Below are 14,094 nucleotides of genomic sequence, written 5' to 3'. Positions count from 1 at the left end.
TAATGGTATTAAGAATAATCAGGGTGTAGTTAATATATAAAGTGGTACCATTATTATTTTTGAACAAAGAAGCTCTGACCTGGGTTTGTTTTGCTCCCACTGAAAAGGGCGTGATTACGTGTTTACGTCATGACGCAGAGCCCATCCCTCCCTCGACGGCGCTGCCCTGTTTCTCTCCGTCTCCGCCAGTGTCTGTCTGGAAGCCGAAAACAGAGCGATTTCAACCAAGGAGAGGGGCACATAGGCTGCCCCCGGCTCCCTTAGGCAGGCATGGCGGCTCCGTTAGCCCATTTCGATGAGGACTGGCAAGATTTTAACGAGTTTAAGCCGTTTCAGGAGTCCGATAATCAGCTCGACCAACTCAACTCCAATGTGACCGACTCCACTACCACCTCCTCGGGCCTAGACGATTTCTCCGACCTAGACAACAGCTTCTGCGGGGAGATATGCAGCTTTAAATCAATGGAAGATCTGGTACACGATTTTGACGAGAAACTGACCGTGTGTTTCCGAAATTACAACACAACCACAGAAAACATAGCGCCCATCAAGCCCATTACGGAAGACAACTATCTGAAAGATGACGAGTGAGTGTTATTATTTTAACATTATGCTAAGCTAGCTGTAACTTTTTAGTCTTTGCTAGTCATAGTAGCATCTCCAGCTAGCCAAATCTCACTGTAGCCCTGTTTACCTTTTGAGACAGTTGTTTTACTTGTCTTATTCTTGTTATATTGCAGTATTGAATTTGTTACATTAGCTATAATTGGGATGTCAAAGCTACTGCTAGTGCATCTGTGTTGTAGCAGTGATTGACAAATTAGATGTATACTATTACTTTCTACTTTGCTAGATGTTTTGAGGGGTTAATATTTTTTCCGTCTTGGTAGGTGGGTCCCGCCTGCCACGTTAGCAAATGTTGCATAGGAATTCCTGATTGCTGAGATTGACAAATTATGCTGTGGATTGCATTACTATTTGCTGTTCTCATTTGTTCTGGTCTTTAGTGGTTTCGTGGATATGCTTGACATTTCCTGGGACACAAGTTATTACCGTACTCATTGCCTTTTGCCACATAAATGTTATAAATTAGTATCCATGTTGCAAAATGTTCAACTTACATTACAGTGCATGAGTCACCTTCCTCCTGGTATAAAAATGGTCTTCCTCTTCTACCAATATTCACCAATTTCGACATCCAGTTTAATTGTTACATTTTGAGGACTTTCATCCATACACAATATAATATTTTGTTTTGAATTGTTAGTTTCTATGGCAACGTACATAACTGACCACACTGTCATACAGAGTTATCCAAGCTCTCAAGAAATAAAGGATCTGGAAAGGCTGAGAAAGCTGAACAAAATACTGGAAAGCAGCCTGCAGCCAAAAGAGGAGTCTTTTTTGGCAGACCACACTTAATTTAACGTGCCTTGATTAACAAGTTTGCTAAGTAAAAAGCCAGGAGATCATAAGAAATACTAGAATATGGGAATGTTCAAACTCATTAAAGAGTACTCAGTTAATGAGGTTAATTGAGTTGTACACTAGAAGATGTAATTTATTATCACCCAGATGTGATTAGCCAACCAAAAAAAGTATTTGTTTTAAATCCTTTCAGCTTTAGTTTTAAAGCTTTAAAGCTTTAAGTGAAGCCAAATGAAATTGTGTTTTTGGCAGCCTCTTATGTGCCCGGGACAGTATCAGTTTGGAGGACAAAATATATTATTCTTTGCCAGTCATTGTTGCCCTTTTTAGCTCAGCACCACGGCCCCCTGCTCCTAAGCCGTGTGTGACCCCTTCAGGGAGAAACATGGAGGTTACATAAACATTAGTCTGACTGTGTGTGTGTGTGTGTACGCATGTGTGCATAAGATCACGATGTAGAGTCAATGTGACACATGGGTTCACAGCATCCCTCCTCGGCTCACTGATCAGAGGAGGCAGGAGGTAGAACAACACGTGTTAACATTTGGATGTTAAGGATGCAATTTATTATGTCTGAAGTAAACCTTAAAGTGTACAGTGCAGTACTAATATTCATGACATCACCACTAAAATACTAAATGTATTTTTTTTAGACCAAATGACATCTGTGTGTGTGTGTCATAAAGTGACAAAATCATGTTTCACAGTTTTTCTGTAAATTTGTGGTTGACAGAATCTGTGCTGCCGTCTGCTTCAGCATCATTCTGTTGCTCCTCAACATGTCTCATTGTAAACTTTGCAATATGTTTTATGTGTGTCATATATTTCAGTTTCCTTTTTGACATACTAACAAAAAGCATAAGACCTACCTTTTGCTCTAAATCATGTGTACAAGACAGTGTACAAAGTGAATGCAAAAGCAATGGCAAGAATGGCAAGAAAATGATGTTCATGCTTCATCAATGTTAATCTGAAGGAAACAGACTTTTTCTCTTATCTCCTGAGATATAACAACTTCTGCTTTGCTTTTAACACCATCATGTCTGTGTATATTGATATGACTGAGGCCACTTCTCATTATTTTTTTAGGGTGTGGAATGCACTCACAGATAACTATGGCAACGTGATGCCAGTGGACTGGAAGACATCGCACACTCGCTCCCTGCATCTGCCCACCCTTAACCTCATTGAGCCAGAGGTAATGCACAAGAGCATTCATAAGTGTGACTCAAGTCTAATTATTGTGATTAGATTCAGTGCATTCTCATTAAGATATACAATTAACCAGTTAGTTCCTCTGCACCAAATGGAGGTTAACCTTCTTCTCATCTTTTTCTTAAATGAACAGAAACTAGATAACCAGTCTTTAGACCTGTCTGATGATGAGGACCTGAGGGAGCAAATGGACATGCACTCTATTATTGTCTCCAGCATCAGTGACGAGCCCCTCTTCACAGCTGAACAGGTGCCCCCAAACTCTGGGACTGGGATTTTTTTGTGAGGATACTGAAAATGTTGAAAGATGAAGAAGGCTGCTTATAATATTTCAATATCATTCTACACTAGCTTAGTTCAAGTTTTAATATCTCTAGCATAAAACTCCTGCTTTCTTCCCAGTTGTCTACATTTAGCCCTATCCACCAATTATTATATGAGTAGCTGATATATTCTTTGTCCTTTTCTTGTTTTTTCAATCGCACTTTCATTTCCTGTTATCATGGGCGAAGACTTTTATTAGAGTGGTGTAGCGAATTGATGCTAAGTTTAAATTGGCACATGCAACGCAAATAGAAATGTTCTGGTGTTGTTGTGAATGGATGGGTGACCACCACTCATACAAATATTAGTTTTCCTGTCTTTAATTTGAGAAACACATTTGAACTCTGGCCTCTTTTTTGTTCAGGTGATAGAGGAGATTGAGGAGATGATGCAGGAGTCCCCAGACCCGGAGGATGATGAGAGTCCGTCCCACTCAGACCTGTCCATGCTCTCACAGGATCTACAGGGGCTCCGACGCTCAGGCTCCAACACCAGCTATGAGGACCGTGAGTTACAGTGAACACATAATATAGCAAGTAGTCAGACTCATCATTTAAATAAATAAATCAACGGAAGATATTTGTTTATATCTGTCTATATTTGTATAAAGCCCATAGGAATGTATTGTTGTAACATATACTTTTAAGGAAAAAACTTTGCTTTTTTTTCAGTGTAAAATATTTTTAGAGGGCCCCTGTGTGATGTTCACAATGGGGGGACCACGACACAGCACAGTTTTGGCTATATGATTTTGGCTATTTGACACTAACTGAAAGATTTAGATGATGCTCTTCATTAAATCTATTTGAAAGAAAATTATAGTGTGGCAGATCTTAAAAAAATGTCCCTGCACTTACCTTTACCATCAAATAGGAAATTCTGCTCTTTTCACATTGTTTAGGACACTATTAATAGAGTTCTAGCTGCTTTTTTTGGAGCTTGTGATTGTCATTGTTCTATTTTCACTCCACTGCGACTCCTCTAAATCAGTCAGTGAAGTGTAAAAGGCCACAGGGGCCAGAACGTGATAAAGGCTGCACACATTTGCACATGACTTGACTTACATTGTTATGTAAGTATGTATGTGGTTTAAAAAATGACAGCACTTGCGATGCTCTTACATGTTACATAATCAACTACATGGCAATATTTCTGTTTGTACTGCTGACTGTTGACCTTAAGATGGGCAGGGTTCCAAATGTATTATGGATATTTATCCTCATTGAGAATCAGATATGAGAAACAAATGACTAGAGAGAAACACTCAGATTAATTCTTCAATAGGTATATGTTAAACTCCTGAATAAACAATAATTTCCTCGGTTCAAATCCACTTCAGAACTGTTCATTTGTAAAATATTTCAGCTGCAATAAATCCCTTTTAAGAATTTTCCTGCCTCACATTCAACAATTTTAACTTGAACCAAACAAGAAATAAAGTACTATAAGTTTGACACCAGTAGTGCCTATATTTGCATTATAAATATTACATTATTGCTAATAGGCCAAAAAACAATGTGTCATTCATTCTCTGCTGTGCCCACACACTGTCAGGGTTGCGACAGCTGTCAGTGTCAGAGCTCACTGAGACTCTGGAGGAGGTGGAGTCGACCATTCGCCGCTTCAGTGAGGAGCTCATCCAGGCACTGGCCCTTCGAGATGAGTTGGACTATGAGAAAGAGGTACTCCAAGCATCTCTCAAGTGCTTTTGGATTGGGATTGAGTTTGGGATTAAGGAGCATAGTGCAAAAGGGGGGGGGGGGGTCTGCCTCTCACTTGTGTTATTACCAGTTCTGGAATGTACCAAAATATGGCATTAAACTTGGCTCTCTTCTATTTATTCAGTTGTAGATGTTTATTGCTAAAAACATCCTTCTCCAGATCTACTGTAAATTACCTCAGTTAAAACCAGTCAAGTAATTACCAATTGTAATTTAAGTTAATTTAATGCTTTTACCCTTTCTTTCACAATGACTCATCCACGTTTTATTGTCTGCAGGTAAAGAACAGTTTCATATCCCTGCTGATCGATGTCCAGAACAGACAAAAGGAGCACCGGGATCTGCTACGCAAGAGGAAGAAGATTCGAAGTACAGTCACCACTGGACCCAATGGACAGAGAATAGCTAGCACACATATCCCCGGCACGGTGAGAAAAACATGTAGTTACAAACACTATTCAGTGCATGGATCTTAACGCAGAGCACTGTAGAATAATGCATGAAGACTGCATTTTTTCACAGACTTGGGTTCACTCTCAGATTTACTCTCCCTTTTAAACACAGAAGCATTTAAATATATTTCTACTCTTTGCCTCTGCCTCCTTTCACTTGTTGTAGCATCTCACCATAGAAGGACTCTCCAATGCTATTCAAAATGGCATCCGTCAAACTTTTGGCAACACAGGAGGGGACAAGCAGGTGCCCCTCTTTCTTCTCTGCACTCATGTTTCTCCACTTTTAAAAATTTCTTTCTTTCACCACATTTAATTTTTTTTTCAGATACATTTGGTGCCAAAACATTTTGTTTGATTTACACAGCATTGCTATTTTTAAATATATTTTTTTATTTCAGTTTAATCACCATCATGTTAGCTTTATTTTGATTATTTGCTGTCTGTTTTGCATGGATATCATTTGCAAATTGACGCAAAATCAACCTACCATTTTACTTATAAAAAAAACTTTCATTATCTTCTCTCCTTCAGTATCTGACAACAGTGATCCCTTATGAGAAGAAGGCTGGTGCACCCTCTGTTGAAGACCTTCAAATTCTGACAAAAAGTGGGTAAATTAAAGGGCAATATGTAACACAGTAATTGTAACTGTTTGTAATATGCGGTAATATGCTGTGTTAGTTATTGTATACATGGAAATATCATCCCTAAGTTGACAGTAATTTTTCCCCAGTTCTTCAAGCCATGAGAGACGATAGTGAAAAGGTTCCAGCTCTTCTAACAGACTACATCCTCAAAGGTAAATACACTTTTTATATTAGATGAAAATAGTATCTCAAAGCAAGCATTCACCAGCACAAATATGAATCTTTACTCACTCTTCTATGTTAAGTAATGGGTCTTTTTCCACTTCTTACCTGTCCCTTGTCTTCTGTCTGTGCTGTCCTCTGCTAGCTCTGGTTTGAGAGCGGCGGAAACAGGTTTGTGAGGCTCAAACACTTTAACACAGACCTCTCTTCTCTTTCAGCCCTGTCTGAAACACCTCTTTGTCCTTTTCATTTTCCTCAATAGAAGCACCTTCTTTCCTCACAGTGGGGGCCTTCCCTCTCTCACTTTTCTCTGTAGCTCTTGTGCCACTGTCAAACTCTTCTTAAAACATATGTATCTTGTCGCACTGTACAGACATGTGTCAATAACTCATAATGACTTCTTGTGGGGCATGTATGCAGTTCTACATTGTACTATGGAGCAAAGATGAGCCACATTGACTTTTTGTTTACTATGCCAAATTTGTATATTTGTACTTAACAGAGGACTGGAAGATGCTGGGTCGTATGTTATTATCTTAACAGTCTGCAACCAGCAAATGACAATAAGGGCCACTGAACTACTTGCTGTTTGATCTGTTTAATACATTAACCTGCAACATGTGACCACAAACTCATTATGGAATATCTAGTCCTAATTCAATTGTAGCTAGCTGGGCTTTTGAAATGTGTTAATTTAGAAATAAGAAATAATGACTTTATGTAACTTTCTTTAAAAATTTGGAAAAAGGCAAATTATTGACACGCGTTTGTACATTTTCTTCTCTCTCCAGTTTGTAGCAGCACTTCCTGATTCACCCCTCGCCTATAGTTTGCACAGTTCCTCATCTCCTATGCTGTAGTTTGTTAATAAAATACTAAATCACTGCTCCTGTGACATTATAGTTTGTGTCTCCACAGTTCTGTGTCCAACGTAAAGCCTCGGACCCACCTCCTGTTTCCAGCACCTCAAAGGAACATCACTGAGGATTCTGGTATTACCCAAAATGAACTCAAAATCCCGGCCTTCCAATTAAACCAATGTTTCACTTGTGGCATTTTAAAGCTCATTTATTTTTAACTAAAAGATTATTTTAGCTGATACCTTTTAACTTTTTAATGCCTGATTGATATATTCTTATAAAATCTGCACAGTGATGCCAGTAATCAGTATTAGCTCAAGTATTTTCCTAAATAATTTTAAATCTAGCATTATCTTAGGCAATTTTAACAAGCTTTTCTGGCTAAGAGGCAGGTTTATTTTGTAAACTGAACGCATTTGCATCTTGGTACTTTATGCTTGACCACATCCCTTCTGGGAGTCAGTTGATGGCATGTATTTATTTAACAAGAATGAAAGAACCGAAGAGCAAGCCCTTTAATTGTTGCATGTTGATTTAAGAATGACACTTGATCTCTGCTTTTTGCCGGAATGTTGTAATGAAATATTTTGTATACAAATTGCACAGTTTGTAGTTTTTGAAAAGGGAAACTAAACTGAAAGACTTGCTGAGTGAACAAATGATATATTTTTGAATTGGGTTTATAGACCTCTTTCATTAACAGCTTTCACCACTCATCTGTATATTATGCCTAGAGATTCTTCCCATTCACTCACTCCCTCTTTTTACATGTAATACCTCATGCTAGTCTGTTTAAAGCCATCTCATTTTATCGTGGTTTAGCTAGCTTGTACTTTCCCTCATCTTGATATTGTGCACATTTCTGGTATTGGCTTTTAGTTGATGTCTTTCTCATGTAGTGAAGCTATTAGTGGTTGTACATCTTGCTTGCTTTGTCTGTCTTGATGGTTTAGAAAATAATGTATCGAGATTTAAGAGCTTCCATACAATTTACATTAACATCAAAAGACTAATACATAATGAATTTAACATCATAGCAGTACATATAAAATGCATGTCTCCTTTACTTTGTAGCTCACCAGCTAACACAGGTGCTCCACACAAGGTCAGGTCTAGAGTAGATCTCAGGTACCTCCATCAGTGTTATAGTGTCAAACAGAGACATATATTTACCATCTAGCTGCATAGACTCAAAAGCGGTATTGTAATCATCTGATATTTTGTGTTTAGTTCAGAGTTGACACCTTTTGTTGTTCTTGTAACTGTTTATGTGTTGTTGTTGTTAATGTAACTGCTTTTGTATGTGACACTTGGTTGTTATGCTGAATTTCTACTGTAGGGCTACTGTAGGCTGTAACCCACACCAAAACAGCAGACTCGATTCCTAAAGCGGGTCTCCAATACAGATCAGTTACTGAGGAATCGAACCTTCAAATCAACTTGTCAGCATAGCAACAAAGTGTCACATACAAAAGCAGTTACATAAACAGCAAATAAACAGTTACAATATCAACAAAAGGCGTTAACTCTGAACTAAAAACAAAATATCGGCTCATTACAATATTAATATTATCAAGCAAAATGTACTCTTGTAGTTCTAGTAAAGTAATAGCTATAGCAGTGAAATGGATACGCCTCAAACTTGAATAGTTGTTTGCTGTGATACTAGACATAACATTTACACTAATAAGTTATTTAATCATTAGTAATTTAATCATATGATGGAAAAGGGAATGTAAAGATGCTGGATATGGAATTATACAGAAGTGGTTCCAGTGGTTTATTTTGATCTGTTACAATGGACAGACATGCATCAATATTGGTGCATTATTATACTGTATGTAGCGGTTATTTCTAATGTTGCCAGCACTGAGCATTGAAAACTAGCATGAGCTGCATGCACTTTACAGTTGGAAACAAAATTAGTGTTTGAATCAACCAAAAAAGGGATGAAAGCATGTTGTAGTAATGGTCGAAATTTAATAAAAAAAAGGGAAAATATAAGTAACAAAATTTTTAAATGGATTAAAATAAATGACACTAAATATGCATATCTTACTATTTGGTTGCAGTCCATTGAATGTCATTGAAAGGTGTTTAGGATGTAACATATCAACAAGAGTCATGACAATTTAAAGATTTATATTTTTATCATAACAAGCCAGGAGACAAGGCCTCCTTTGAAAATGCCTGATCATTTTGTACATTGAACCGACAACCTTTTGTTTTTAATACTTGTCATCCCCCGGTGAAGGGGTTTTATGTTTACTGTCTCATCATGTGGTACCACAGTACATTAATTTATTATGTAAATGTTTGTTTTATAACCTTGTTATTGACATGTAATGGTACCAATGTTTGTGCCCGCATTTCAACTCATTTCAAATAAAAACTGTGAAGACCTTGCAAGGACTGTACTTTATTGTATATCAAAACAATATTTGAATTACCTTTTACATGCAGTGTAACTAAAGATATTAAATCAGACTGGAAAAGGCAAACAGATAAATGGCACATATGGTAAGATCTCTGCCAAGAAGATATACAGGGGTTTTGACTTAAAATGCTATATGTTGTTTATATGTGAATATTACTGATACTGATAATAATTCTTTTACAGTAGTGTACATTTTTTTAATAAAATACAAAAAAACAAATATATATAAATAATGGTATCAAGTTCATCAATCAATCATAGTTCTTCTTCAGAGCTTTGGTTTTTGTGACAGACATGCAAATCTTCAAGTCATCTCCAATTAACATTTTATATGGATTTACAGAATTTGTTAAAATCCCTTGAGTTCAAAGGTCCTTCCCCGGTTACAGGTTAGTATCAGTGAACATGGTGTGCTCCTTTTTCACTGTACTGAAGCCTTTGATAGTGTCTACAAACTCTTCATCGTCCATAAACTGAAAAATAAAACCAACAGATTAACATTTAGAAACAAACCAAGCTCCCGGGCTTTTGCATGCATTTGGCATACATTTTTGGGGTCCCTCACCATCCCACTGTCATGGCCGGAGATGTTAGGGTCCCACACTTCACTGTCTCCTGTCAGAGACTTTCCATCCATCACTTGACTCACACTGCGCCTCAGTGAGTTCACGCTCAAGATCCCCAGTTCACCATGTGACAGGTCCTCCTCACATTTGCCTTCTATTACCTCCTGGTGGACAAACACGGTACTGTCAGTAACATGTTCATAGTCAGGTCCATATGTTTTTTGTACCTCTATCTTTAGGGTGAAGCCTTTGAGTGTAACACTGTTGGAGAAGGCAGTTGTGTCAGGCACTGTGTCAAACTGAAAAAAGATACATTTATAAGTCCACACAAGAGGTATCATAGCATTGACCTGTGTAAATATACAGTTGGAGTGGAGGTCACCATTACATTTCAGTGGCAGACGTAATAACACTTGACTGCACTACAGTTAGACACATTACCAAACAGGCCAGGCCACAAATAGAGTAGACTGTCTCTTTCTACTCCTGGCTCACCAACATAGAGTTGCTGGGCGGGTACACTGCCATGGGGCTCCTCTTTTCCATGGTTACTGCCACCAGCGGGGGCCTCTCTCTGCTGAAGGGGGGCTTATTCAGGGCCTAGTGCAACAATGTAAGACTCAATAATAACATTTCTTTGAGTCAAAATCAAGCATTCATTTCAATGTTTTTGAACACACCTTATTCAGTACAAGAGCAATGATAATGGCTAGAACCAACAGGGCGATGGCTGCCATAACAACAATGAACCACAGCTCCTTGTGGACTGGAGTGTCAGCCTGTGCCCCAGCCACCCCTCGCTCCCCTCCTCCTGTCCCCGGAGGAGTGGCAACTGCTGCAACTGTGGGACACAAACAATAACATTCACATTGTAAGCCACTATATAGAAGATATTTGGGCCTCACAATTGTGTGTCTTTTTCATGTGTAGTTATACAGAGAAATAGCATGAGTGAAAGTAGATCACATAAGATAACAACAACAACAGCATACAATGTCTGTATGCCCTACTTTTAATCCTGCAGATAAGGCTGATTATCCAACCACATTTCAACAATTCAGATTAATTCTGTGGCTGTCTAAAGAATTTCTGGGTCACAATAACTGATCTGAACCTGGACAAGTAACAATAACATTGAGAATCAGTGACCAAGAGGTTTACTTGTTGGTGGTTTAACAGAAAGACTCACCAGTGCTGAGGTCCGTGGTTGGGCCGGGGATGGGGGTGCTGGCAGCCCCTTGTTTTGTGATACATGGATCAGAAGGCCCCAGACCTGCTCCAGAAACACACCTGTCGCACCATCAATATTTTACACCTCAGACTCTGCAGACTCCAGTACAGAAATGTCCACTACAAGAAAAAAAATTATTAAAAAAGATCCAAAATGCCCTTGCAGCTTCTTGTTGAAAAATAAATTCCTCAAAAGTAAAGATATGAAAATGGTCCACCACCTGTCGATCTGTGGAATAATCTGACAATCTGATGTCCCATGAGCCTTTGCCTGTCCTCGACAGTGCTATGGTAACAGCCAGGTGTCCCATTTCACTTCACCTGAAGAGGCCATTTCACACTTAATTACTAAAACTCTACAGTGATGAAAACAAAAACAGTAGTAGTTTAAAAATCAAATGTGAGTCTGTACATAAACAAAAGTGATTTAAACTAATTGAACATGACCTAAAGGGGTTTCTCATTCCCAAACAAAATGTGGCCATTGGGCTGTTTTTGGGCTTTTAACAAGTAATTCATATAAATAAAATGTATTTGCATATTCATGTGTGGATATATCTGTGAAAACCAATTTTGGAATGGCCTGAATAATGCTATGTCCCAGTCTTACCACAAGATGGCAGTAGATAGTAACTATGTTGTACTTAAAAGGCAAAAAATATTCCTTGTTCTTGTTTGTGAATGTTATCAATTGTAGGCTAGTGGAGGCAGTACAGCAAATGTGACTGCAAAAGCTAACTCACTTCTTTTATTTACAGCTGAAAACCTATTGTCTATTCCAGATTCTTATTTAAACCTAATTAGTAGCCTACATTTTACAAGCATTAGGATACATGTTCTATAATGATAATGATTGGTCAAACTGAATTATTCAGAGTTAGAAAAGAAAGTACCAAATGCTCATTTTAAACTGTTGCTCAGTTCCAGGGCACCTCTAACTGTACAGTTTACAGTTGTCTGTCAGCCCCAGTGGTGTGATTGGAGATGACAGGCCAGAGGAGCAGCAGCAGATTTAGTAACAGTTTGTGAGTGTGTCTGTGTCACTGCTGCAGGATGCAATAAAACTTTTATACGTCGAACTACCACTGGAGAAGGGAGATTATCCACAAAGGGTCCTTTTTATTTCTTCATTAGGAGAATATATCTTTGAATTGTTTCAGCAAGTTAGAAGATGAAGTAAATAATGCTGCTTCAACTATTACCATTCGGGTAAAAATAAACATAGGCCTTTGCAGAGTACGACTACTTACATCAATTACTACAGGTTTACTAAAAATCTACTAAAGGTATTATTACAATTATTTTACAACTATGCCCACTTCAACATTAAAAGAGCACATAGACCTAGAAGTGCATGGCCTACTACTATGACAACTCTTACTACACTATAACTAAGTCTACAGCTAGGCTACTTTACAAGAACCACTACAACTATTTATTGCTTATGCTATTTATTTATTTATTTATTTATTTATTGCTAATTTAACCACCAAAAGAACCCATCAATTTGAATATGTGTGAGGATATTCAAACTACAAAGTTCATTTCAGGGCAATGTAATAACTACCATTTTGATACACAGACCTTTAAGAAGGGGGCAACAGGATAATCCCTGGGTCATGATTTTTATTGTTACTATAAGATGTCCTACTTTTTTATTATTACAATCAACTCCCATTTGTCTAATAACCTAATCAACATTCATATCTAGCCTTGATGATTCGAGACAATGCGTTTTTATTGAGGAAATGATCTCACCCTTGAGTGCCAGAATCAGCCGTTTTTACAGCTCATCTCCACAGGGCCTCATCCATCACCTGCTGCCCGTGTGCTGCCGTACTAGACACATACTAACTCATTTAGGCAGACACACAGAGACGTTTCACTCAGGATCTCTAACTCACTTACACAAGACTGATGTGATGAAAAAACTGCACTGTCCAAATGCCCTGATAGGCTTCACTGTGAAGCACCTCAGGGGTCCACCTCGGGACTCTTTTCATTCTGCTCCCAGTCAGTGCTGTGTGTTCTGGAGATACAACAACAACAACAACAACAACAACAACAACAACAACAACAACAACAACAACAACAACAACAACAACAACAACAACAACAACAACAACAACAACAACAACAACAACTACTACTACTACTACTACTACTACTACTACTACTACTACTACTACTACTCTACTACTACTACTACTACATCCATCTAAGACAATAACTTATTGGAGTAACTGTGAGTAATAGGCCTATATCAGAAAATACTGCACAGAAGATATGCAAAATGTGAATATCGGGTATCTATTGAAAAGGCAATCTCAAACTGCTGCAGAACGAGCTGATTTAAAGAAACCAAAATAAAATATTAATATAGAATTTTTGTCAATAGCGCCTATGCCTAACAATGAATAACAGTCAACAGAGGGCATGTGTATAAATACTTGATGGCCTATTATGTAAGTAGTCAATGGCCTACAAGATGTGTAGTGTAGTGATAACTAGAGTGACCGCTGCAGCAGGCCAATCTTTTATTTCAACTAGGCCTAATGCTTTGGAGTGATTTAGCCCATGTGAGACAGTCATCAGCTGAATAGGAGGAGTTATGTTGTATGATGATATTTTCATTGACACATTTTTGCTAATTTTTCTAGTGCTACATTGTAAAATTAGACGCACTTACATCTTCTAGGCTAGGCGGCTAGTTGCATACATATTTATGGTAAGCTAAGCTATTAGGCTAAAGGCGCATAAATGCTTCTTTAAATCTATGTTTTCTGTCTATCTAGTGTTTGCAGACACAAATGAAGATTGTGCAGAAACTGAGAGAAAAACGTACTGACAACAGAACAAAGCAACCTACCTCTCCTCATGGGCTACAGGTAAAGAGCTGTTTCAATTTCAGGCCAAGAAAATGCACTGGTTTTGAAATAAATCAATAGTAATTAATAAGCATAAGTTATGGTCATTCACAGGCTATTATGTTCACTGGCAGTAAAAACGAAAAAAAATGTTTTATTCTCAGCAAAATCATAAATTCTAT

At 38.0% G+C, this 14,094-nt stretch overlaps 1 protein-coding gene across 3 annotated transcripts; it reads left to right on the top strand.

Moving 5' to 3' along the window:
• The first annotated feature begins 131 nt into the window (after positions 1 to 131).
• Positions 132 to 9,217, top strand: fez2b (fasciculation and elongation protein zeta 2b). Of its 3 annotated transcripts, XM_033990784.2 has the most exons (10): positions 161 to 587; positions 2,518 to 2,626; positions 2,777 to 2,893; positions 3,332 to 3,473; positions 4,522 to 4,649; positions 4,967 to 5,116; positions 5,675 to 5,750; positions 5,877 to 5,942; positions 6,098 to 6,123; positions 6,871 to 7,281. In XM_033990784.2, the coding sequence occupies exons 1-9, from the start codon at positions 271 to 273 to the stop codon at positions 6,106 to 6,108; spliced, it is 1,116 nt and encodes a 371-aa protein (XP_033846675.1). In that variant the 5' UTR covers positions 161 to 270; the 3' UTR covers positions 6,109 to 6,123; positions 6,871 to 7,281. The 3 variants fall into 3 exon arrangements, with proteins under 3 accessions (XP_033846674.1, XP_055088183.1, XP_033846675.1); XM_033990783.2 differs by lacking the exon at positions 6,098 to 6,123 and having other exon boundaries at positions 132 to 587; positions 6,871 to 9,217; XM_055232208.1 differs by lacking the exons at positions 5,675 to 5,750; positions 5,877 to 5,942; positions 6,098 to 6,123; positions 6,871 to 7,281 and adding an exon at positions 5,307 to 5,459 and having other exon boundaries at positions 160 to 587.
• The last annotated feature ends 4,877 nt before the right edge of the window (positions 9,218 to 14,094 follow it).

Source organism: Periophthalmus magnuspinnatus, chromosome 24, assembly GCF_009829125.3.
Source record: "Periophthalmus magnuspinnatus isolate fPerMag1 chromosome 24, fPerMag1.2.pri, whole genome shotgun sequence".
Classification (NCBI taxonomy): domain Eukaryota; kingdom Metazoa; phylum Chordata; class Actinopteri; order Gobiiformes; family Gobiidae; genus Periophthalmus; species Periophthalmus magnuspinnatus.
This window is presented reverse-complemented; position numbering and strand designations above follow the sequence as displayed.

Excerpts from the sequence above, each read along its gene's own strand:
- fez2b (XM_033990783.2), top strand. The coding sequence starts at position 271 with ATGGCGGCTCCGTTAGCCCATTTCGATGAGGACTGGCAAGATTTTAAC. Across the intron at positions 588-2,517 it reads AACTATCTGAAAGATGACGA|GGTGTGGAATGCACTCACAG; the intron begins GTGAGTGTTATT and ends TTATTTTTTTAG. Across the intron at positions 3,474-4,521 it reads CAACACCAGCTATGAGGACC|GGTTGCGACAGCTGTCAGTG; the intron begins GTGAGTTACAGT and ends ACACACTGTCAG.